This window comes from Ceratotherium simum, chromosome 21 (assembly GCF_057802395.1).
Source record: "Ceratotherium simum simum isolate JZ-2026a chromosome 21, ASM5780239v1, whole genome shotgun sequence".
Taxonomy (NCBI): domain Eukaryota; kingdom Metazoa; phylum Chordata; class Mammalia; order Perissodactyla; family Rhinocerotidae; genus Ceratotherium; species Ceratotherium simum.
In genome coordinates, this window is record NC_141920.1 from 15,073,634 (window position 1) to 15,098,281 (window position 24,648).

Sequence of the window (24,648 nt, forward strand, 5' to 3'; positions counted from 1 at the left end):
GGATCCCACAAAGCAAGGGTCTATAAAGGGCTTTGGTATCCAGCAAAGCGCTGTAGACCAGGGGTGGGCAAACTATGGGCACAGGCTGTCACCTATTTTTGTAAATAAAGTTGCAGTAGAACATAGCCACACTCATTTGTTTATATCTTGTCTGTGGCTGGTTTCACACGACAACAGCAAAGTTGAGTAGTTGTGACTGTATGGCCAAAAGTATTTACTATCTGGACCTTTATGGAAAGTTTGTTGATGACCTCTGCAAGGGCTGTGGTAATGTTAGCTATTACTATGCCTCAACTTCCCTGAGCATTGTTTTATTCACCAGTAAAACCAGAGTAACAAAAATCGTCTTCAATTACAAGATGTTTTGAGGATCAAATAAAACAACAAATGTATAACGGCTTTGCAGACACTTTGCACGCTGTGAAGTCCCATATAAACGGTAGTTATTCATTAGTCTCTTTTCTTAGTATTAGTTTCGTTATTTACTGTCTGTTGAGCATCTATAAAACCGACAACAAAATACCTACCTCCCGGGATTGTTGTAAGGATCTGTGAGACAAAATGGTTAAAGCATAAACTTTGGACTCAAACAGTCACAGGCTGGCGTCTTGCTCTGCCCATCACCAGCTGTATGATCTTTGGCCCTCTCCGAACATCAGTTACCTCATCTGTAACAAGGGGATCCGCATAATACCTCCATCAGGGCTGCCGTGAGTGTAAAGGGAGATAGCACGAGCGAGGCCTTGGCGCGGCTCCCGGCCTTGTTCCGATCCGCAGGTGCAGTGACGAATACCACCGCCCACGGGTCTCTACCAACAGTACAGCTGAGCTGTACCCCTCTGCCTCTGCTCAGCGCCCACGGTCAGCCCTGGGTGCCGGTATAATTAGCTCCATCTCGGTGGTGAGCAGCCACGGCTGCTCACAGCCTCTGACACGACTGTCACCTCCCACTCAGTTATCCCCATTGTTGAGTGTAAGTTACACGCTCTCTGGGCACACGGTCGAGTGCCACCAGAGGACAGCTTAGCCCTCAAGAAGTCTGCTTTGTCACAAGGAACCAAAGTCTTTTCCTTCGCTCCCAGGCTGTGCCAAAAGAAAAGTTTAAAAAAAAAAAAAAATGCTGCCTCTTGCATTTGCTGAGAGATCCCGGTCCTCCAGACCCCACAGCCCGCGAGGGGAAACGCAGCCTGTTTCTTTAAGAGGCCTCCGCTAGGGGGCGGGGACCGCCGGCGTTTCCCCCGGCAGCTGGGCCCGGCCTCTCTTGAGTGACAGGCAAACAACCCAATTGAAGAAAGAGAGTTCAGCATGACGGCGAAGCAGAGCAATAGGAGCCCGAGTCGGTTGCGCGGGGCGGGGTCCGGGGAAGGCGGGGCGGGCGGAGGCTGGAGGAGCCCCGGCGGCGAGACCCGGCGCGGGAGCTGGGCCTGGGTCCGCGTCCGGGTGAGTGAGGGGCGCGCTGGGGCAGGGGCGCGGCGGGCCGCAGAGATGGGCCTGGCCCGAGGGACGCAGCGGGGAGAGGCCGGGCCGGGAAACGGGCTGCGGGCTGCGGCCTGCTTCTCTCCTGGGGGCTGAGGGGCTGGAGAGGGCGGGCCTGGGCGGCACCGTGCCGGTTCGGCAGGCCACCGAGGGGTCGCGGCCCAGCCGGGTCCGCCTGGCCGGAGGGGCACCGGGTCCCCGACTGGGAATGGCGTCGGTGGGGAAGAGGGCGGGCCAGGCCGGAGGGAGCGGGGGCTGGGCCGGGCTGGGGTCGGAGGGAGGAGGAGGGTGGGAGGATGGAGCCGGGGGTGCGGTGAGAAAATGGGGTGGGGGGGTGGGGGAGGGCTCTCGAGGAGCCGGGAGACTGTTTGGGGCTGGGTGGCTCCCGTCGGAAGCCCGGAGTCATCCTTGACATCCCCCCTCCCCACCCACCCCAAACCGCTCCTCACCCCGCCCCGTCGATCCGGCCGGCTCAGCAGCCCCCAGTCCATCTACTTTCCTTCTCCGCCGCTGGCCCCTGAGTTCATGCCTCTCTCGCCTGCACAGCTGATGTCCTAACTGACCTGCCCACTTGCACTCGGGCTGCTCTCCTGTCGTCGGCCTTGCACCATGGCCAGAGGGATCTTTTTTTAAAATGCACATCAGTTCCGGACACTCCGCTGCTTAAAACTGCAGCTTCCCGCCCCGTGCAGGGTCGGCCCCAGATCCTCACCCAGGCCCTCGAGATCTGCTCCTGCTGACCTCTCCCTCGGCTCAGCCTGCTGATCCCTCTTGCTCAGTACTTTCCTCGGACTGGCCTTTTCTGCTTCCTTCTGCATACCAAGCTCTGGCCCTCTTCAGGGTCTTGACACTTAGCGTTCTTTCTGCCAGGGCTTCTCTTCGTGCATGGCTTAGTCCTGTAAACTCCTCTCCATTCTTCAAATCTCCACTCAACTATCACTTCCTGGGGAGGCAGCCTTGGTCCCTGACTCCCCCGCCCTGGTGAATTCCCCACTTTCATCACCCTGTGTACTTCTCCTTCACAACTCTTGCACAGCTGCTGTTTTACATTTACTCACAAAAGTACTCACGTCTGTATATCCCACCAGATAATAAGGTCCACAAGGAAGAAGATAGTGTCTGGTTTTGCTTTTGTCTCTCCAGCCTATGCAGGGGGCCAGGCACTATAAATGTTTATTGAACCAATGAATGAAGGACTTGGATTTGGCAGGAGGAAGGGGGTGTGAGTCGTGGTCCCTGATCTACCGGTGGAGGAAGGAAACCAATGTTGGAATACTTTTTGTGTGCCAGGCTCTATGCTAGAGCGATGCTGTCCAATAGAAATATAATGCAAGCCATATGTGTAATTTCAAATCTTTTAGCAGCTACATTAAAAAAGTAAAAAGAAACAGGTGAAATTATTTTTCACCATGTATTTTACCTAACCCATTATATTCCAAAATAATGTTATTTTGACATGTGATCAATATAAAAACATTATTAATGAGATATTTCACATTTGTGTGTGCACTAAGTCTTTGAAATCTGGTGTATGTTTTGCACTGATAGCCCATCTCAATTCGAGGTAGCCACATTTCAAGGGCTTAGTAGCCACACATGGCTAGGGGCTGCCGTATTAGGTTGTACAGTGCCAGACACTTTATATACTTGTGGCATTTAATCCCCTTTAGAGTGTTTTGAAGTAATTATTGTTGTCTGAATTTTACTAGTAAAAATAATAAAGCTTCTAAAAGTTACATTGCCTGCCAGTGATCATCCTAAAGTTTGTGAGAGAGGAGGCAAGATCAGGACCCCCATCTGATAATCTGAAGTCTGCTCTTTCTGTACCCCATGCTGCCTCTAGAAGGTGACAAGGAAGTTTGGGACTACAGGAAGTGGGGACTAAACTTCTTGAAAATGATGGCTGTATACCTGTGGGTATATAGCATATTCTAGCTTGTTCTATGTGGAGATAACATGTCTGGATGCATCGGTACCGCCTGCGCAGGTGGCTCAGGAGCGAGCACATATGATGCAGTTGAAGGAAAAACCTGCAAGGCAAGTCCCTCTTTAACCCAGTCATCATACCTCAGTGCAGCCTGCAGCAGTGCAGCCTGGTCCCGGGATCTGGGTAGAAAATGTTCACACCCTGCATCATCTCAAAGGTGCTGGGTGGGCTAGGCTGGAGTTAAGTCTGGCTGTTCAGTTCAGCAGTTGCTCACTGAGTGAGGCCCGTACTACCATGAGGCCAGCACTGTTCTGGGCCACGTAGGGTGATGGGGGAGTATAAGTCACAGCCTTCATCTTCGGGATGCTTATCGTGTACTTGGAAAGACAAGACCAGATCACAAAATGATTAGATGCTGTGGAAGACACCGTGTGCTGGGATAAGGAACCAGAATCATTGGTGTACCGGAGGCTGCAGAGTGGTTGTCTAGGCCAAGTGGTGTAACGTGTGTAAAAATGTTGAATCTGAATTCCTTTAGGCAGGGTGGATCCTTTGCAGTCTGCCACAGTCCCTTCGTAGCTGCTGCTTGGCTTGTTTACTTACCGGCCTGGCTGCCTAGGACATTTGAATTGGCCACCCCATTGGGCATGCTGGTTTCATTGGAGTCACTAGGAAAGATCTGTGGATCACTTATTATGTGCCAGGCACAGTATTGGCCACTGCTCTGGAACTGACCATAAACTCTCCCAGGTTCTTCTGCTAGAAGAAAATAATAATAATAATAATAGAACACCACCACCAGCAATGCCTTGCCTTTTATATTGATTTTCCTCCCCGATTGCCTTCACGTATGTTCTCTCGTTTTGTCCTCAATATACTTCATCCTGGCAGGTAGGGCTTTTTTACGCTGGGGAAACATGGTTACAGTGTTTTTGCAGTTTCATCAAGTTCAGACTGTTGGAATTCTGCTTATTCTGTGCCAGGTATTATGCTTAAGTGCTTTACCAATATCCCACTTGGTGTTCACTACAACTTTGTAGAGTAGAGTTGATTCCTTTTTTTTCCTTTTTGTGAGGAAGGTTAGCCCTGCACTAACATCCGATGCCAATCCTCCTTTTTTTTTTGCTGAGGAAGATTGGCCCTGGGCTAACATCTGTGCCCACCTTCCTCTGCTTTATATGGGACGCTGCCACAGCATGGCTTGACAGCGGTGCATTGGTGCGCGCCCAGGATCCGAACCTGTGAACCCCGGGCCACCGAAGCGGAGCATGTGCACTTAACCGCTACTCCACTGGGCCAGCCCCTAGAGTAGGGTTGATTCTAATCCCCATTTTATGGATAAGGAAATTGTTAGAGCCGAGATCCAAATCTGTCCAGGTCTGTCCCATTTCAGAACATAGGCTCCTAACTGTGAAGCCACACTGCCTCACTAGAAAGTCAAGGTTGGAAGAGATGTCAAAAACATGTAGTCCAACCCTCTCGTGTAGATCGGGACCTGAGGTCCCGAGAGGCTTGTACTCGTAGCCCAGCTGGGCAGTCAGGTCTCCTGTGCTGCAGGGGGAGGACAGAACCAGAAGTGGGAGGCCTGGCCCTCCTTTTGTTCCTAACTGGTTCTTTGGCCTTGCCAGCTTCTCTGGACCTCAGTTCCCTTGTTTATAAAATGAGAGGGCTTGGCCTGATTTTACCACAAGAACAATGCCGTGTTGTTAAGGTTGGTATTGAAGGAGTCAGGCCCACAGCCCAGGATTTCATTCCTAACCCAGGACTCTACTCAGCTCACCACACTCCCTCCCTACACAAGCCCTGCCTCCCTGTTGCAACCATGGTAGTCTGTTGAAGGGAAACAATTTCTTAAAGTTCGTCTGTATTTTTCATCTCAGTTTCTGTTTCCTTTCATTTCTAAACACTAAGCAAGTGGTCTGTGAACACTGACCCCCTTATAAAGCCATCTCCTTGGTTATTATAGTTAGGGACTTGCAAAATTCTAGGCAATGGATAATCCTGGGTCATTAGCGTTTTTTTTCTCTTTCGAAGCAGTTAGGTCTAGGGGCATCCCGGAGGGTATTTTTGGTGTGGAATTCTATGGGCACAGCTGTGTGTGGGGCACTGTGTTGCACACTGGGGCGGAGTTGGCCGGGGAGTAGACATGGGCTTGGTTAGTCCCTGCCCTCAGATTGCTAACAGTGCTGGAGCTGTGGCTCTCAACCCTGGCGCCCATTAGCACCACTGAGCGGGTGGGGTCCAGTGGCCTGGGGTAGGTGTTGATGCATAGCCAGAGCTGAGAACCACTGATCTAGAGTCAGCTTCTCAGACCTTAATGTGCGTGTGAACCGCCCGGGGGTCTTGTTTGAAGGCAGATTCTGATTCAGTGGGTGATTCTGCATTACCGCAGGCTCCCAGGTGATGCTGATGCTGCTGATGTGCAGACCACACCGTGAGTAGCAAGAGAAGAGACTGCACACAGAGCATTATAAGTCAGTGGGATTGTGATGGTGTGTATAAGACTGAGAACACAGATGGGGGTGCAGTTAATTTTGCCCGAGGTGAGAGGATTAGGAAAGCCACATAAAAGAGTGATTGTCTGAGCTGGGCCTTGAAGGATGAGTAGAAGTTTGTCAGCTGGACAAGGTGGAGGGAATAATGGCACACACAAAAGTACAGACTTGGAAGTGGATGATGTTTGAGGGAACGAGGTGGCCTGGGGTGACAGGTAGCATCTGCAAGGGTGAGTTTGAAAGCCAGTTGCACCCCGAAAGCCGTGGTGGGCCTGGAGTAAGCCAAGGCTCTGCCGAGGGTACTTAGGGTAGATGTTAAGGGGAAGAAGCCCAAACAGTTACCCTGTTCCCACACCTTTCCTCATCGCACTTCTGGCTCTAAATTAGTGGCCTTTAACCACGGTTTGCATGAGTCCTCTCCCCTCAACAAATTTTGGCAAAAAGGAGAAACCTCACTGCCATTGGTATGATGGTCCTTCTCAGCGTCTCTAGCAGTACACGTCAGAACCTGAATCTCTGCCAACCGATTCCCCTCTTCTCTGTCTCAGAGCCGCATCCTCATTCAGTGGTCTGAGCGAAGGGAAGTTGAGTCACTTCTCAGATGAGAAGATTTTTTTTGGAAGGAGAAGCCTCTATTGAGATTGTGTTCTTGATTAGAAAGAGGGTATGACCTTCCTGGTGTGGTGTATTCTGTTGCAGAAAGCATAAACCAACTTACCCATGCCTCCCCCACTAAATCGAAAGCAAAAGAACAGGAGAAAAAGTGCTCTTCAGCCCCTGTCCTTAAAGGCATGGGGGGAGGAAGGGAGCTGTAAACCCCCCGCATTCTTCATCCTGAATTCCTTACTAAAGGACAGGGGTCATCGTTCGCTTTTTTGTTAAGATGGGCTCTCCAGCCCGGCTGTCAGAGTCCAGCTGCATGGAGCGGTCACTGCACGGGTGGTTGATAAAGCTCCACGGGGCCCTTTGGAACGGTGCTGATTTTATAAGCACACCTTCCAGAAGCCACTTAGAGAATGCTCCATTGGAGACAGGTGACTGTTTTTCTCATTTCCCTAGCTTTGCGTTTGAAAACCTGGGCTTTCACTCTCCTGTCTTACAGAATTATCTTCTTCAGATCAGTGTGTGCCTCTCCCCTGTTTTGTGGCGTTTTGAGTTTTCCAAATCATGGTTTTATCTGTAATGCTTTAAAGGGGGTGGGAGGGTGAGGGATGGCGAGTTGTTTAATCTGGAAAGGGTATATTACTTCTTTGCCTCCTGGGCCTGGATGTGGAACTACAGCTCCCTTACTCTGGCAGTTCCCTGTTGAACTCTGTAGTACTGCTGAGTGGCAGAGCAAGAGGCTATTTATAACCCTGAGAATTTTGCAATGTTATTGAATTGCTTCGACCTAATTTCCACTTCCTTTCTGAGATGAAAATGAAAAGAGTAAGCAAACAAGTGCTGGAAGGGTTCCCCAAAGGAGATCCTTTATCCCAGGAATGTTATCTGGAGAATATTATTACTTCTCTTCTCCTATCTCCTGATGTTTCCATAGGGAGAAAAGCAGAGGGGTGTATTCCCCTTTCTTGTAACCAGAGTCAGGGTGCTCAATATGATTGTCCAGTGAGACACGTTCTAATGTTAGATATGAAAACAAAACTTTAAACAGTGAAAATACCATGTAGTTAGAAGGTGGTGGGACATGGAGGGGAGACCAGACAACCGGGACACTTCATGCCAGTCCCTTTCCACTTATAGCCAGCCCTGGTTCATAGGAGTTGAGGAAGTCAGAGCTATTGGATTTGAGCAGGCGCAGGTGCTTACTGAACCTTAACTGTCTGCCAGGTGCTGTGCTAGGTTATGAGACTCCAGAGTTGTAGGTGCCCTGGAGGTGGAGCTGGTGAAGAAGAGAGATGTGTAAATATATCACTCTAGCAGAGTAGGACAAGAGCCTTCATAGAGGCATGAAAAGAATGCTGTGGGAATGCAGTGGCCTCCATCCTATTTCATTTTGCTGGCCAAAGCTAAAAATGGTACAGAGAGAAAGTGACATCTGAGCTGGGCTTTGAAGCTTGAATAGGAGCTCTTCTGACGGTCAAAGGAAGGAAGAGAATGTCAAAGCACAGAAGAAGTGGAAGAACATGTCCCGCCCCCTAGAAATAGCAAGTAGTCCAGGGAGATCTGGCTAGACTGGTGAAGGAGCACCCCGTGAGGAAGTATGGGTCACTCTCTTGAGACAGTGGAGTACCGTTATCTTTGAGACTAGTGAGCTCTTGCTATATGGGTCTCTTAGCTTCACTGTGCTTTAGCTTCAGGCGCAGCAAACCAAAATTCTCCGCTGAGCACCTGCTGTGGGCCGGGTTCAGCACAACCTTCTCTACGTGGCTTTCAAACAACACCAGACTGCCTGTGATCAGATGCTGGCTGTGCCGTGTACCAGCTGTGTGACACTGAGCATGGTACTTAATTTTTCTGTGCCTCCATTTTCTTATCTGTAAAATGGGGTAATACACCACGCAGGGTTGCCGTGTGAATTAAATGAATTAATATCTGTAAAGCCCTTAGAACGGTACCTTAGCACTATGCAGTTGTCAGCTAATGTCGTCGTCATCATCAAAGGAAGTGTAATGTCGAGGGAATTCCCGGGAACTAACTTTGAAGTTGTAAGACCAGCCTTGAGACCCAGTTCTGATGTGATTTCTTCCTTTTTTTGTTGGGAGGGGTAGGAAGGAGGCATGTGGAAGATGAGTTTCTTAATCCGTCTGAACCTTAATTGCCTTACTTGTAAAATGGGGATGATTTTCAGGGTTCTTGTGAATGTCAACTGTACTAATGCTATAGAAGCTAGCGATTGACTACAAAGAGGGGGTCTACACAGTACTGTTCTATACAAGATGGTTATGGTAAAGTCACCACATAACTGATCTGTTTTAAATAAACCAAACATCTGAGTGGGTTTTTGTTACTGCCCTTGGGTCGATTCCAATTCCTAGCCACGCTGCGTACAGCAGAGTGGAACTCTGCCTGGTCTGTTTGCACCATCCTCTCATCTCCCAGCGCTATATCACACAATGCTCCACTGCTACTCATAGGGTTTTCATGGCCAGTTTTTTCGGAAGTGGGTGGCCTGGTCCTTCTTCCTAAAGTGGATTTTGCTCTGCATTAATTCAGCCAGTGTTAGTGAAGGGCATCTCAGTGCCATCATCTTTTGCCTGTTATCCTGCTTTCCGTTCAGACCTCCATTTTAGAGTTGCTTCAAAGCTTGGGGTCAATCTTAGTCTTAGGCTTTTTAGTTGCAATGAACAGAAACGCAGGCTAGTTTAATTTTTGTGTGTGTGTGTGAGGAAGATCGGCCCTGAGCTAACATCTGCCAATCCTCCTCTTTTTGCTGAGGAAGACTGGCTGTGGGCTAACATCCATGCCCATCTTCCTCCACTTTATATGGGACGCCGCCACAGCATGGCTTGCCAAGCGGTGCCTCGGTGCGCGCCCGGAATCCGAACTGGCGAACCCCAGGCCGCCGAAGCAGAGCGTGCGCACCCAACCGCTTGCGCCACCAGGCTGGCCCCCAGGCTAGTTTAATTTAAAGGAGTTTTCTTGGCAGGATACCGGAGAATTTCAGGTACCCCAAGTGCAGGAGGTGTGGCTGTAGAATCTTGGAAGTCCTCAGGCAGTGGCTTTTTCCATCTGTTTCAGGGCCCTTGTGGTATCTGGTCTCCACTCTTCTACGCATTTCTGGATTCTTCCTGCAGAACAGCTTTTTCTGCAAAGCTCTTGATTTTTGCTTCTCTGTTTCTTTGGTTTGCCACGGTACCTGCACTGAAGCTGACTATGACCTCTCTGCTCCAGGGCCCATTGTCATCCATCTCCCTTAGTCTGTGTCTTTAAGTTCAAGAGAAAGAATTGGATTAGTCCACCTAAGGTTGAGTGTTCCCCTCAGTCCCCTCAGCTGTGGCATGGTTGGAAAGTGTTATTAGTACACGTGGGCTGCCTGGGCTTTGTGGGAAATGGCAGTCACCAAGAATGGGGGCTTATAGTATCTCTTGAGTAGTCTTGGTGGTTGCAAATCTTCATGCTTTAAGATGGATATGAATTTTTGGAACAGCCAAGAATCACTCAGGGCTACCTTTAATAAGGAAAGAGATAGTCAACCTAGGAAATGCCATCTGGGGTCAAAGTAAATGTAACTGTAAAATAATGGGCTTTAGCTTATTTATCTCCAAAGACAGTATCCAGAAAAGAGGTCCAAAAAATATGGTTTGTTTCTTAGCAGCACCATCAAAACAAGGGTGTAGCTTCTTTTGGTGGGGACTTTGAAATGGACAATCCTCATTTGGATTTTTTAAGTTCTACTTTAGAATCATGGACTTTTAGACTTAGCATCTTACTACACATGCTTTAGTTCCACACTCGCATCTCACGGTTGAAGAAAACTGAGACTTGGGTAAAAGGGACATGTGCATGTCACCCAGATGCTTAGTAATAGAGCTGTGAAGAGATGCTCAGTCCTTTGGCTCCACATCCAGTTGCTGCTTCAGCAGGAAAATCATCCCAGCCCAGCGCTCTTTCTATTATACCTGTACTGCCTACTTGTTTTAAAAAGAACTAAACTAAATAACAACTGGTCTAAAAAGCCATGCTGTTCAGTTCCATGTATAGAAAGTAGAAAAACAGGCAAAACTAATGTGTGGTGATAGAGGCCAGAAGTTGCCTCTTGGGAGGCTGGAAGGTGGGGGATTGACTGGAAGGAGGTAGGAGGGAATTTTCTGGGGTGATGAAAATGTTCTAAGGCTTGTTTTGGGTGGTGGTTACAAGGGGATGTGTCTGTGTATTTCTATTATATATATATTTATATATACACACACACATATATATAAGGTCTGTGCATTTTATTGTATGTAAATTCTATCTCAGTTTTTTAAAATGATCTCACAACTGTGCAGTCACACCTCCTAGTTATGGCAGATTTACTGATAAGGATAAGGATGCCTGCTCTAGGCGTCCAGAGATTCATGATACCACCCCTGCTCTGCTGTGTCGCTGGAGCAGAGCATTTCAACCAGGAGTTATTCTAATGGGGCCAGTCTCTTTTCAGAGGTTTATCACGTGTCTAGGCACATAAAAATTACACATGAAGTTTCTGCTTGGAGCTGCAGAAGCTGTGGAGGCTTTAGGGGCCATCAGGCAAGCTCTCTTCAATCCCTTTAGGCTTGATTTAGTTGCAATGAGCAGAAATGCAGGCTAGCTCAGGGGGAAGAGAAGAGCGCTGGCCAAGGTCAGCTCCAAGTTCTGTCGCCTTTACTACTTATAAGCTGGGTGATCTTGGGCAACTCAACCAAACTCTGAGCTTCAGTTATGTCATCTTCAAATGGAGGTAATAATCCTATTTTGCCTACTTCATAAGGCTGCTGGGAGGACTCGACAAAATAAGTGAAAGCACTTTGAAAGCCATCTCTTTTACATTGTCATATTCTGGAAATGCTGGTATTTTTGACAGTTGACTTCTGAAGCAGCCCACTCTGATCAGGAAACAGTCATTGAAAGACCTTCTGAGACCTGTCGGTTAGTAGGGCAAGGACTTTCACCCCTTTCGCCCAAGAGGTTTATACTCACGAGGCTGAGACATCTGTGTTTGGGCTGAAAAACTGATGGCATACATGAATAACAGCTCTGCTGCATACTCTAGGAGAGGCGGGCAGTCTCCATTAGTGAAACAGGAGTTGTGGGTGAGTGGCTAAACCTGGACGATGCAGGAGAAAGCTCTTTTTCATTAAAAGAGAGGCCTCTCCTGAAGCTATAGGCAAGAAGTGTAAATATACGTGGAAATAATCCATCAGTCGAGTGACTTCCCTTCATCAGGCCCTGGAGAGAGAATGCTTAGCTACTGCGTGGAATACCACTAAGCTAACAGAGTTGCCTAGGATACTGGTCACATGGGCCCATCTTCCAGACTTGTTCAAAATGATTTATTTTCCTTTATTTTGGAGAGAAGTGGGGGAGGGGGTCAGAGGTACTTCCAAAACCTTGTCCTCCTATAGAGGGGCCTTTGTGTGAGGGTGTCCTCACCTCCCTACACGAGCTCACTCGCAGCAGCCCTTGCCCTTGGCAATAGGAACTAAAATAGCATTTCCTGTCCCAGTTCTCTTCCCCATTTTCTGAACTCTGCGTCATCCCACACAGAGGAGGCTCCACATTATGTCCTTTGAGGGGAAGGAGTGGCAGCAGTAAGTAGGGAGGAGGCAAGAGAGCATGTGGCCGGGCCCTGCTGACACTGGGATCTTCCTAGGATGACTGCAGAGCAGAAGTAGGCTGACTCCTTCAGCTAACCACTCACGCAAGAAAAGGCTGTGTCTATTCTTATCTGTCTTAGGGCATTTGCTTCTCTCTCTCAAGTTCCCAAGATGAGAATTTGCAATAAATACACTCTTCTACCACAGAGTCCTCCTGACCCTTAAACTGAAGTGTCACATTGGTGGATCCAGCTACTGGCTGATCTGCAGTAAATAGATAGGTTTGTCCCATTTCTACTTGCTGATTTAATCTAAAGAGACAAAAAGCCCACGGAGAGGTTGTGGTGTGATCTAGAAAAATTCCAACCAAGTAGTTCTATGTGTTACTTTGGACACTATCTATCTTCCCATTCTCCAAAATACCTAATAAGAGTGAAAAATGAAGGCAAACTGACTTCTTCCTTCTTTCTGATTCTTTCTTCCCAGGCAGCTGTGTCTGTGTGTGTCTTAGAGAAGTAGGGCCCATTGGGAACAATGCCACCACCATCAGACATCGTCAAAGTGGCCATTGAGTGGCCAGGTGCTAATGCGCAGCTCCTTGAAATTGACCAGGTAAGCTCCTGAAAGGAGAAGCAGTGATGCAAGAAGAGGGATCTGGAAGTACATGGCAGAGGATGTCTTAGGGGTGGGGAACACTGGCATCAGGAGAAGGAACCAGCACAGGAAAGCTGAGGCCTGTCCCACACTATGGAAGGTCGGTCACCATGGCGTGGGAGAGGCTTCCTCTCAACAGAAGCGGTCAGGGAAGAAGGCCATGCTCAGGTTCCTGGTTGACCCTGCTGGGAAGCCCCTCTCGTCAGAAGCTTGGCATGAGTAGGATGTGGTTGCTGGTGAAGGATCTCTCTCTCTCTTTCAGAAACGGCCCCTGGCATCCATTATCAAGGAGGTTTGTGATGGGTAAGTTGAAACTGCGCTTGTTTTGGACAATGGCAAGCTAAAGACTAAAGGAGCACCACCAGACTTGAAAGGAATTCTGCTGAAGGATCTCCAGTTAGTCGGGTCCCCAGTAGGGGCTTTTGTGGATCGTTGCCTTATGAAGGAAGTATAGCTGACGAGGATGTTCCTCACGCCTCCTACCGATCTTTAGTTTTCCTTTAAGTCCAGTGATGCCCTACCTGAGGTCCTGAGGCAGGATCTGAGACCTGCGCTCCATTGTATGTACTGCCTTTTGTGGTGCTAATCTTTATGAAAGGCTGAGGAGGTTATTTTTTGAACATCTCAACCTAAAGCTTTGGGCGTTTTTTTTCCCCTGCCTCCAGACAGGCCACCCAGTCCCCTGAGCAACTCTATTGAATATTATTTTATTTGCCCAGAGGAATGGTCAAAGTGGCTGTACTGTTTCTCTCTTATATAGGTGGTCATTGCCAAACCCGGAATATTACACCCTCCGTTATGCGGATGGTCCCCAGCTCTACATCACCGAACAGGTTAGTACAGGGAGAAGCAGAATCAAGACAGGCCTTGCTTAAAGTGAACCACCCGAGGAGACAGCACTATTTGCCTTACTTACATCCAGGTAGCTTCCATTTGTTGGGGAAAGATCTGCTTCCTGGGCAGGTTAGGGAGCGCCAGCCCTTGTTCTCCTCTGGTGGCTGGAAAACCATGGCTTTTGCTTCCTGAGAGCCCAGAGCAGTTGAAGAGGATCTTAAAGGTTTTTTGCCAAGAAGCAAGCAGGAGAAGAGGCCTGACTGGAGTCTCAGTTACACCTGCTTTAAAAATAACAAAAAGTTCTTGTTGATTCAACTTGCTTGCACAATTTTAATATTTTATCTTGGTTACTCTTTTTTCTCTTTGCTACCCAGACTCGCAGTGACATTAAGAATGGGACAATCTTACAGCTGGCTATCTCCCCGGTAGGTATTCTGCTTTTCTTAGGAATTCATTTATTTAACTAACATATATGAGCATCTGCCATGGGCCAGACTGTGTTGTAGAAACTAAGACTATGGAGATTAAAAAGTCAGTCTTTGGGGGCTGGCCCGGTGGCGCAAGCGGTTAAGTGCGCACGTTCCGCTGCGGCGGCCCGGGGTTCGCCGGTTCGGATCCCAGGTGCGCACCGACGCACCGCTTGTTAAGCCATGCTGTGGCGGCATCCCATATAAAATAGAGGAAGATGGGCATGGATGTTAGCCCAGGGCCAGTCTTCCTCAGCAAAAAAGAGGAGGATTGGCATTGGATGTTAGCTCAGGGCTGGTCCTTCTCACAAAAAAAAAAAAAAAAAAAAAGTCAGTCTTTGCTGTCACAGCCTAGTTGGGAGTAAACAAATACAATATAAGGCCTCTCTCAAGGGTCTTGACAGAAAATTGCTTAAGGAGCTGTAGGAACTCAAGAAAAGGGACCACCTAACTCAGCCTGAGAATTCCCAGAGAGCCTTCCCAGAGGAGACAGCTCAGATTTTGAATGATAAGCAAGAATTAGCTGAAGCAAGAAGAAAATGAAGAGTATTCCAAGCAGAGTGATGTGCTTTGTTTGGGGAGGCAGGAGTACTGGATGCTGAGGGCCTGTAGCAATCAGTGAGAGGCCAGAAACTGAAGGTTCCCGGAGGGCCTGCTTATGGGTTTGGACTTTATCTAGTTGGGAATGTGGGGACATTGAAGGATTTTAAGCGGGAAGGTACATTATGTCTAGATTTATATTTTAGAAAGATCACTTTAGTGACAGTGTGGGCTAAAAAAAAGGAAGGTTGGTGGTAGGAGGAATCTTTAGGAAACTAATGAGGAGTGGTAACAGTCCATGAAGGCAAATGGCAATGGAGACGAAAAGATGGGCATGAAAAACAGTCACAGGTAAACTTGATGAATATGTGGTAAGCTGGATGTGGAAGGAAAGGGGAGAATCCAAAATGAGCCCCTGGTTTCTGCAGGAGCAGCCCCGAAAGGTCACTGAGGAAGCAACCAGAGGGGTAGAAAGAAAACCAGGAGTGTGAAATGGCTCAGGAGCTGGGGGCAGAGAGGTGTCAGGATGGAGGAAGGTGTGGTTTGCAGTGAGCAGAGAGAAACAGAACAGAAGAGCTGTCTTGACCTGGGGGGGTGATCTCCGTGAAAACGGTTTCGGTAGGGTGATTGGGTGACAGGCCGATTGTAGTGGGTTAAGTGAAAGAGAGGCGAAAAAGTGAGGCTCTCAAGTTTACACATGATCAGGAAGCTGGGTTATAAAAGGAAGTAAATGGAGAAGGTGGTGACTCGGGGATGTGGAGTCAAAAAGATGCGCTTTTTAAAAAGAGGTAAAACATTCGTATGTTTCTAACGTCAGAAAGTTTGACAAAGCTATAGAGAAAGGTCTCCCTCCCACTCCCGTCCCTCATCCACCCAGTTCCCCGCCTCCTCTGACCCTTCACAGTTGTTAACTCTGGTGCAGTTTGTTATATGTCCTTGAAAATATGTTAAGATGGAAGAGGGGAAGGTTGATGGTGCAGGAAGGAGGGGTAATTCATGGACCAGGACCTTCCTGGGTCAGGACGGGGGGGAACCCAAAGCCCAGGTGGAGGGATTCCCCCTGACTGCTCGGCCCGGAGGAGGACACTCCATATGGGGGAATGTTAGGTACGTTTGCAGAAGGGCTGCCAGAAGATGAAGGGCACGGTGGCACCTGTTTCCTTGACGATGAGAGAGACTGGTTCATCTGAGAGGAAGGGACGTGTGGAGGAGTAACGGCTAGCATTTACTAAGCACCTGTATTTTGCCAAATCCTTTGCATACATATATTGTATCCTTTAATCCTGGCAGACACCCGCAGAAGTGGGTGCTCTTGATAGCCCCATTTTGCAGACAGGGAAACGGAGGTGTAGAGAGGTTAAATAACTTGCCACTTGTCACACAGCTAAAAACGTGGCTGGGCTGGCTCTCAAACCCAGGTCTGTCTGCCTCCAGGCCAGTATTCCTACCATCGTGTTCTTCTGCTTCCCTCTCTCCTCCAGAGCTCTTCTCATCTTAAGGACTTTATTTCCCCCTCTGAGCTCTGCTAAGTTAATATGGACGTCTGGGAGTTACTCACTTTTATGGACGTGCTGAAGCGTTTTACAGACGTCTTGCACGGACTAGTTGACTTTCCCAGAAGCACATCTCTCTGGAGCGGGAGGCAGCAGCCGAGAAATGCTATCTCAGGAGGAAAATTAACATTTGGAGTTGGAAGTTTCTCAGTGTGATGCAGACCAGCGCTCTTCAAATTGTTCTATCCTGTGACCTTTTCTCCTGGCGCACATTTTCTCCATCGTGGAGATTTTGGAGGATTTCTGTCTCATCAAGAGCAGTGTGCTGTTAAAGGGCCATCTTTATAATAGTAAAAGGAGAGAGGGAAAGGGGAGAGAGATGAGCAGGCTTGAGTCCTTGGCCAGCAACAGGAATTGGGCTCCAGGCACTTGCTTAGCACTGTAAGAAAAAATCAAGACCACGGTATTTTAGCTCTCAAGACCCTTCCATTCCAACTGAGAACATTAAATTAAAACACAAAAAATAGAGACTGATGAAACCATAAATTGTGAGGCGCTGGCTATAAAGTTAAGTTCAGGAAAAGGAAAGATCAGTGAACACTGGCGGAGGGCTTGTAGCTGTAGCTTGCAGAAAAGAGGCAAGCATTCTGCTAGGAAAAGTTCATTTGCTAGGAAGCTTGGTCACCAGCCATGATTTTCAAAAAGATTTTGAAATGGGTCACTTCTGGCTCCTTGATATTCTTAAAGTTTCCCCAGAACTGTCACTTTGAGGAACAATGATATGGACTTGGAGAGAAAGTTAAAAAAAAGTTGTCAGACTTACCACATTTTTGGATTGAAAGGGAACTTAAATGCAAGAATCCCTTCTATAGATAGCATCTTTGACAGATGTTTGTCCAGATTCTCCTTGATTACTTCCAGTGATCAAGAGCTCATTACTTCAAGAGACAACCTCTTCCACTGACTGCCAACTGTAATTCGTAGGAAAATCTCCTACATTGAACCAATATCTGTTTCTCTGTGACTTGCCGTAGTTAGTGGACTGCCATTTTGCAGATGGTTCTTGTATTCCCTCAATGGGAATTTTTTTTAGTCCATAGACCAGAGTGGTACAGAAAGGATACAGGTAACTACAGATTGGTCTTGGCTTACTGGTAATTCCCTGACTGATCCAGTAAAGATTTATTTAGCAACTCCTAAGCAGTGTGAAAAACTAGTTCTGCCTCAGGCTTGGATGTCCACAGAAAGGCCCCTGTGAGCTATTCACAGAGCAATAACCTGCCACAAGGAGCAGATGGCATGTATCTTGTCCCTGGTCTCATAGTCCCGGGCCGCACGCCAGCTGATGGAGAGGACCCAGTCATCCACCATGGAGACCCGGCTGGACGCCATGAAGGAACTGGCCAAGCTCTCTGCCGACGTGACCTTCGCCACCGAGTTCATCAACATGGATGGCATCATCGTGCTGACGCGGCTTGTGGAGAGCGGCACCAAGCTCTTGTCCCAGTGAGTATTACTGAGGTCTCGTTTGGGGGTTTTAGAGATTTACTCCACTCTGCAGGACATCCTATTCTCATTTCCATTGAGTCAAATCGTGTTCCATTGAACACCTTCTGCATACAGAGCAGTGTGCCAAGCATTAGGGTCCACGCAGAGGGGAATAATTCACTATTGTCGTCCTAAATCTTGTAGTCTATTGGGCTCTCACAAATTAAGTGACCGTACAAAACAGGACTGTGTCAAGTAGTAGTAAAAATAGGGGCTGTAGAAGTGAGGAAGAGAGAGGTCAGTTCATGACAGCCCTGTTAATTTATGGAAAATGATTGGCCTGATGGTGCAGACTGTCCATTATTGATTAGAATAGGTGTCTGTCTGTTCTTAACCACCCCCTGCCTCCCGCCCTCTCCAGTCACCTCCCCCATCCACACACGCACACACACACAGGCCTTCCTCTGTGTTTACCATAGGTTACCCACTACCCATTCGCCATCTCCCTACCACCCATTTTCACAGGGAGGAGGAGATCCAGAACTTTTCGATACACCACGAGTGTCTTTATGATACTCCAACGTTAAGATGAATGTGGAGGGAAACTGCCTTGTGTTCAGCCGTGAATAAACAGATGTTTAGTTTGCCTTCTAAGCCTGTGGAGCCTAAGCTGGCGGAGAGGGAGTCAGAGATCCTTTAGCTGATGGATCAGGTGTTGAGGTTTGCAGCCAAACTGAGCAACAAATCAAGGATATTTGTTTTAAGTCTCAGATTTTCCACCTGCACTGAAGTCCTGAAGCCTTCAGCTGCCGTCAGCCCTGACTGGGAGTTCTGCAGTCTCCCAAGAGTACAGAATTAGACTGGCCTTTGTTTCCTCCTCTTTGAAATGAGGATAGTACCCACCTTGCTGTGTTGTCGTGAGGAGTATTATTAATGAGGATGGATCTGAACATGCTTTGTAAATGGGAATATCAATTGCTGATCATAGAGCACTGTACAGACGTATAAAGGATTAAGTGTATAGAGAGGAGAGACAGAGAAAACACTTTAATCCTTATTCTCTAATGGCACTATGCTACGAGCTCTGCGTACATTGTCATCTAGCTCTCACCGCACCCTGTAAGGTTAACACTGAGATTAACTTGACTTTACAGAGGGAGAAATTGAAGTTTGAAAAGACAAAATTTGCACAGTTACTAAATAGTTGGACAGGAATTGAACCCATGTCCGAAGTTTGTACTCTTTTTCCTGCACCCTGCTGCCTCTTGGCCTAAAGGTGGACATGGGACATAAGCTCCCTTAGCTTCCTCATCAAGTGTTGAGGTGTCACAAAGGTCTGATATCTTTTTTGTTCTTGGGAAATGGATACGTGGTTCTGTTTCCCTGAGACGAGGTGATATGGAGAAAGAAAGCCTTATCCCCCAGCAGCCTTTTTTTCCAGTGATGGACACCCAGACAGGGTCTGCGCCACACCTGCCTAGATGTGCGTGCAGGCGCTCCCTCACAGTTGCGTCAACTGATTCCCATGTGGTGCTTGCATTGAAATCTGTCCCTACTGTGGCTGCCTTCACGCCTGCGTTCCCCGGTTCTGAGTCTTTGTATTATTTTGTGTGTTTTGCACATGTCTCAGCTACAGTGAGATGCTGGCATTCACCCTGACTGCCTTCTTAGAGCTCATGGACCATGGCATTGTCTCCTGGGACATGGTTTCAATCACCTTCATTAAGCAGGTGAGGCCTCCAATATTCCCTCTCTCTCTCCTCCCTCAGTCGCCAGTTGTTCTCCGGGCTTAAGGGGCAATGCAGGCAATACAGCCGTTGTGCTGCGAGTCGGCTTTCTATCCCCTGAGGCAAGATTTTTCATCCTCAAGCTCTGTTCTTCTGTGGCTCCTGAAAGATTTACTTCTTACACTCTCAGGGCCTGTGCTGAGAAGGTGGAGCTGGGCTCTCAGAACTGAATCTGGCCAGAGTAGAACTGATTGTCGTGAGACTGGGATCACACAGCCAGTCCATCAGCACCACCCCTAAGTCGTCTGACTTGCTTCCTGAGCTCTCCTTTCTCTTTGGATAAAAAATGTTCATTTCATTTGCCTCATGTTTACAAGCCTGCCTTCTGTGTACAGATCTGTTAGGCAGCCTGTCTGGATTGTCAGATTGAACTCAGTGGGTGGGAGAGATACATCTAGTTTTGCCCTCCTTTCTTCTACAAGAAGGGGCAGTGTCAGTTCAGAAAACTGAAGTAAAACCAATGTGGCTTTATATATCCGCTGACCTAGAGTTGTATACTTGTCATTGGCTTGGGACGTTGGGAACTCACCGAGGCTGGAGATACTTAGGCAAAAGTGAAATGACCATGTGTCAAGGATATTAAAATGCAGATCGGGAAGAGGGGTCAGATTCCACGACTTCAAGGTCCTTTCTGCCTCTCCAAATCTCTGCTGTTGTGTGTGTGTGTAGGGACAAAGTGTATGTCAGGAGAAGAGTACGTGGAGATGGAATGAGATCCCGGTATCAGGAAGATCCTCTACTTCCTGCACTCAGATTTTTCATGCCTGAACCCTTATTTTGAAAACCCTTATTTTTCACGCCCTTAGATTTTTGAGGAAACACAGCTGACTGGATACTGTAAGTTGAAACTGAAGTTATTGAGTTAACTCAGGTTATTGAGTTATTGAGTAAATTGAGTTATCCACACTTAGGGAATCCGTGGCACACTGGCCAGATTCCACTATCCACCTGGGGACAACAGCCCAAACGTGGGCAGCCTGATGAAGAGGGGAGCACCTTCATGGGATAGCACTGGAAACCTAAGCCGTCCAGCCCTGGGCCTTGGGCCCTGAGCTTCCTAACCGATTTGCCCCTCCCTGACTTTAGATTGCAGGGTACGTGAGCCAGCCCATGGTGGACGTGTCAATCCTTCAGAGGTCCCTGGCCATCCTGGAGAGCATGGTCTTGAACAGCCAGAGTCTATACCAGAAGATAGCAGAGGAAATCACCGTGGGACAGCTCATCTCTCACCTCCAGGTGTGAGTAAGAGACCCTGCTCCAGCCTCCCTTCCCTGTCTGTCCTCTTCTCCCCTCTTACTCTAAGTCTTCCCATCCTACTTCTGCTTTGCTCGTATCCCAAGCTGCTGGTCTGCTGTTCATTCATTCGTCACCTCTTCCTCACTACTGCCTCACTACTTCCTTCCATAATTCAGACCTAATCATGTCATGCTACTGCCTAAAATCCTCTGTAACTCTCCTCACCTCTTAGGATAAGGTGAAGTTTTTCCCAATGTTCCTTTACCACCGTGTACCAGACAGAATTAGATGCTTTCTCTTCTATGGGCCAAATAGTCTCTGTACCTATGATAATTGTATTTATACAAAATATTGTATTTTTATTATCTGTCTCCCATTTTAAACTTGGAGCTGTCTAGGAACAGGGACCAATCATTTTTGTATCCTCTGCTTTGATTTAAGTAGAATCTCGACTAGTATTTGTTGAATGAACACTTACTGAACTAACAGTATGCTGTAGGGGGATACCAAGAAGTATTGTACAGGGCGTGAGTTCAGGATATCAGTTCAAATCCAGGTTCTACTGCATACTAGGTCTCTGCCTTCAGCAAGTTACCTAGTCTCTTCTGGGCTCAGTCTCCTCCTCTCTAGACTGGGGTTAATCATCCCCACCTCTCAAGACTTGTGAGGATCAAAGGAGATAAAAAGTCGAGCGTAGTGGCCAGTACAGGATAGCTATTCAATAAATTCAGGAGTTTTTTGCTTTTGTTTGTTTTTTAAGCTTGTCACATCTGAAAATATTTTTCCAGATAATAAACAAAACCAGAAGACACATAAACCCTTTGGAGCACTATCCTCTCCATTCTTCTTACTTCACTTTCAATCATTCTGCACATTTTAAGGGGACTGGACTTCCTGAAACACGGGTGGTAATACTGCTGATTCCTTTCTGACTCTTGCTCCCTTCTAGCATGTCAGACATTAACAGAACGCTTCCAGAATTCCCTGCCAATTCCAGGGGAAACCATAGCTCCCAGATTTGGTTGTTTATAGCAGCCTTGTCTTCATTCAGCTGTGCTCCCAACCTGTACCTTCCCACTAGTCCAAGTAAAAAGAAAGCACAAGGAGATTTGCAACTCTGATTTCTCCTTGTCACTTCTAAGGAATTCTTCAGCCTCTGTTTTCATACTCAGAAAGCCAAAAAGGTTGATTGAAGTGAGGGAGACATTATCAATTCCAGATGGAGAGTTCTGATCTACCTGACCTCAGACTTACCTCTCTGTTCCTTTGTTTCTGAATTGGGAATGATCCAGTTGCCTCCCTAAGGATGATAGGGGGGCACGGCATTTCTTAGGGGTCCATCTGTGAATACTTCCAGCCCATAGCGGTCACTAGAAATTATGTCCTCTGCCGTTTGGGCTGAAAGACACTTAGTGCCCTCCGTTAGACTTCCAAAGGCCCCCTGCCTGACCACGAAGTCCATTATCCCCTCTGGAAAGAGAGCCATAGAAGGCGTCCACAACATGGCAAGTGGAGACATCTTGTCAAGTGCCAGGATTGTACGATTCCAGAGAATTCCAGAAGTTGAAGTTATTTTGTTTGTTTAAGATAAAACAAGTTCATAGCTGAAGACTTTGAAAATACATAAAAGATAAATCATTTGCCCATTATCCTACCTCCAGACATAACCACTGTTAACATTAAATTGACTATCCTGCCAGTATTTTTTTCTATGCATATTTTTAACAAAATTGGAATCTTACTATACATGCTATGTGTACTTTGACTTTTTTACGGAATAATATATCTTGAACATTTCCCCATGTCAAAGATTCTCCTAAAAGAGTAGTTCTGAATCTTTTTTGCATCCAGATGCCTTTGAAAATCCAGTAACAGTTATGGACTCTCACCTCCTTGGAAAAAATAACACATAGCCAACTCATGGAATAATTTCTGCACCATTTCTAAGGTTCATAGACACTCTAAACTCATCCCTGAATCCCAGGTGAAGAACCTTTACTCTAATACGTGATCTTTAATGACTACTAGGATCTTAATATAGAAAAACAGAGTTGCTAATGTGGACATTTGGATTATTTACTGTTCTTTCTTTTTTTATTGGTACTTTAATGAAACACCTTGCCAATACATCTTGTGCAGCTCTCGGATGACTGTTTTTGGATAAATTAGTGGAACTGCTGGGTCAAGGCATATGCCCACTTTTAAGGCTTTTAAGACTTAGCCCCAGCTGGCCCGGTGGCGCAAGTGGTTAAGTGCGCGCGCTCCGCTGCAGCTGCCTGGGGTTCGCCAGTTCGGATCCCGGGCGCGCACCGATGCACAGCTTGTCAAGCCATGCTGTGGCGGCGTCCCATATAAAGTGGAGGAAGATGGGCATGGATATTAGCCCAGGGCCAGTCTTCCTCAGCAAAAAGAGGAGGATTGGCAGATGTTTGCTCAGGGCTGATCTTCCTCACAAAAAACAAAAACAAAAACAAAACAAAACAAACAAACAAAGACTTAGTCCCCAGATTATTATTTGATTACAATCTGCAAGTGATTGTTTTAAACCGTCTCTAAGTATCATCTTGCTGGTCAGTCTTCTAATCTCCCTCTGCCTTCTTTCTCCATTGACACAGCTCCAACCAGGAGATTCAGACCTACGCCATTGCACTGATTAACGCACTTTTTCTGAAGGCTCCTGAGGACAAGCGACAGGTCTGTGGCTGCCTTTTCAAGCTTTTCATCTGGGCTCTTCCAAGAGAAGAATTCTCACCTATCCACCCTTTGCTGTACAGAGAACAGAAACCCACCCATTTTCCCAGAGTCCTTCCTCCTGTCCCTCTGGTCAGAGCCCATCACAGTGGCTTTGCTGAGGAAGAACCAGGGAAGAACGAGGAGGGAAGCCAGCTGGGTCTTAGGTCAGAGCAGGGACCTGCAAACTTTTTCCTCTAAAGGGACAGAAAGTAAATATTTTTCACTTTGTGGGTCTTATGGTCTATGTGGCAACTATTCAACTGTGCTGTTGTAGCCAAAAGCAGCCTCAGACGGTAGGTAAAGAGTTGGATGTGGCTGTCTGCCAATAAGACCTTATATGCAAACAGGTGACAAGCCTCATTTGGCCTTAGTTTGCCGACCCCTGGGTTAGAGGATGAAGAAGAAGGGAGAGGAGACCCTCCTAGGCCTCACTGTTGAGTCTAAGGAGACCGAAACAAATGAGATCCTTCCTTAAGGAAGCAAGGTGGAGGGACTTAGCACGAAGTTTCATGAATAAAGATCCTCTGATCCAGGTTCTAAACTTCTTTCTTCCCCTGTTACTCAGCTGTGTGACATCATGCAGATTGCTGTACTTCTCTGAACCCCCGTTTCCTCACCTGTAATAGGGGAGCAACAGCATCTGCCCCGTTTACTTCACAAGGATGTCATAAGGAAAAACAAGACCCCAATTGTACCAGTGAGGAAACGAGGAATCCGCTGGGCAGTGGAACAAGCACTGACCTGAGAGTCCAGGGCCCTGGAGCTAAGGACACTAACCCTGGCTGGGCAAGTGCTTCAACCTCTCCAGGTCTCAGTGTCGCTTTCTGTAAAATGAAAGTGCCAGATTAAATGATCTCTAAGGGCCCTTCCAACACTAACATTCTAGATTTCTCTGGTAAAAGCCCAAGTGGTATACAAAAGAAAGACTTTTTAGTTCTCTGTCAATACTATGGGCTCAGCAGGTTGAAATTCATGTGGGATCATGTACCAAGCTCTTGGTAGATTCTAGTGGGAGGACCAGGAGCATCTGTGGTTCTGTCTGTCCTTGTCTTTCTTGGATGGCTTTGCTCTGTTAATCTTGTCCTTCCTAGTCCTGTTTTGAATGTAAGCTGAAAGCTCATTCTTCCATCTGCTTCTCTCTGTGCTTTTTGCTTTCTGCCGGCAGGACAAGCACCTTAATCCTCTAGACCTGCCTGTCACTGTAAGTAGCACTGCCTTGTGGAGGGGCCCTGGCTCTCTTCCAGGTGGGGAGGTCAAAGCTGGGCAAGAATCTCCTGATCTGATCTGGATGTTCAGGGAACTCCGA

The 24,648-nt window shown here is 47.4% G+C and overlaps 1 protein-coding gene across 3 annotated transcripts in view; it reads left to right on the plus strand.

The window, feature by feature from the left end:
• Nucleotides 1–1,362: 1,362 nt before the first annotated feature.
• The window catches only part of ELMO2 (engulfment and cell motility 2), a 38,861-nt gene continuing 15,575 nt past the window's right edge, over nucleotides 1,363–24,648 (plus strand). The window contains exons 1-9 of one of the 3 annotated variants that reach the window (XM_014787398.2): nucleotides 1,363–1,440; nucleotides 12,597–12,722; nucleotides 13,027–13,067; nucleotides 13,525–13,597; nucleotides 13,973–14,023; nucleotides 17,423–17,604; nucleotides 19,217–19,316; nucleotides 20,460–20,611; nucleotides 23,225–23,303. In XM_014787398.2, the coding sequence (XP_014642884.1) occupies nucleotides 12,645–12,722; nucleotides 13,027–13,067; nucleotides 13,525–13,597; nucleotides 13,973–14,023; nucleotides 17,423–17,604; nucleotides 19,217–19,316; nucleotides 20,460–20,611; nucleotides 23,225–23,303 (756 nt within the window). In that variant the 5' untranslated portion in view covers nucleotides 1,363–1,440; nucleotides 12,597–12,644. Of the gene's footprint in view, nucleotides 1,441–8,321; nucleotides 8,340–12,596; nucleotides 12,723–13,026; nucleotides 13,068–13,524; nucleotides 13,598–13,972; nucleotides 14,024–17,422; nucleotides 17,605–19,216; nucleotides 19,317–20,459; nucleotides 20,612–23,224; nucleotides 23,304–24,648 lie in introns of those variants that run through there. The other 2 variants (XM_087445183.1, XM_087445184.1) reach the window with 2 other exon arrangements.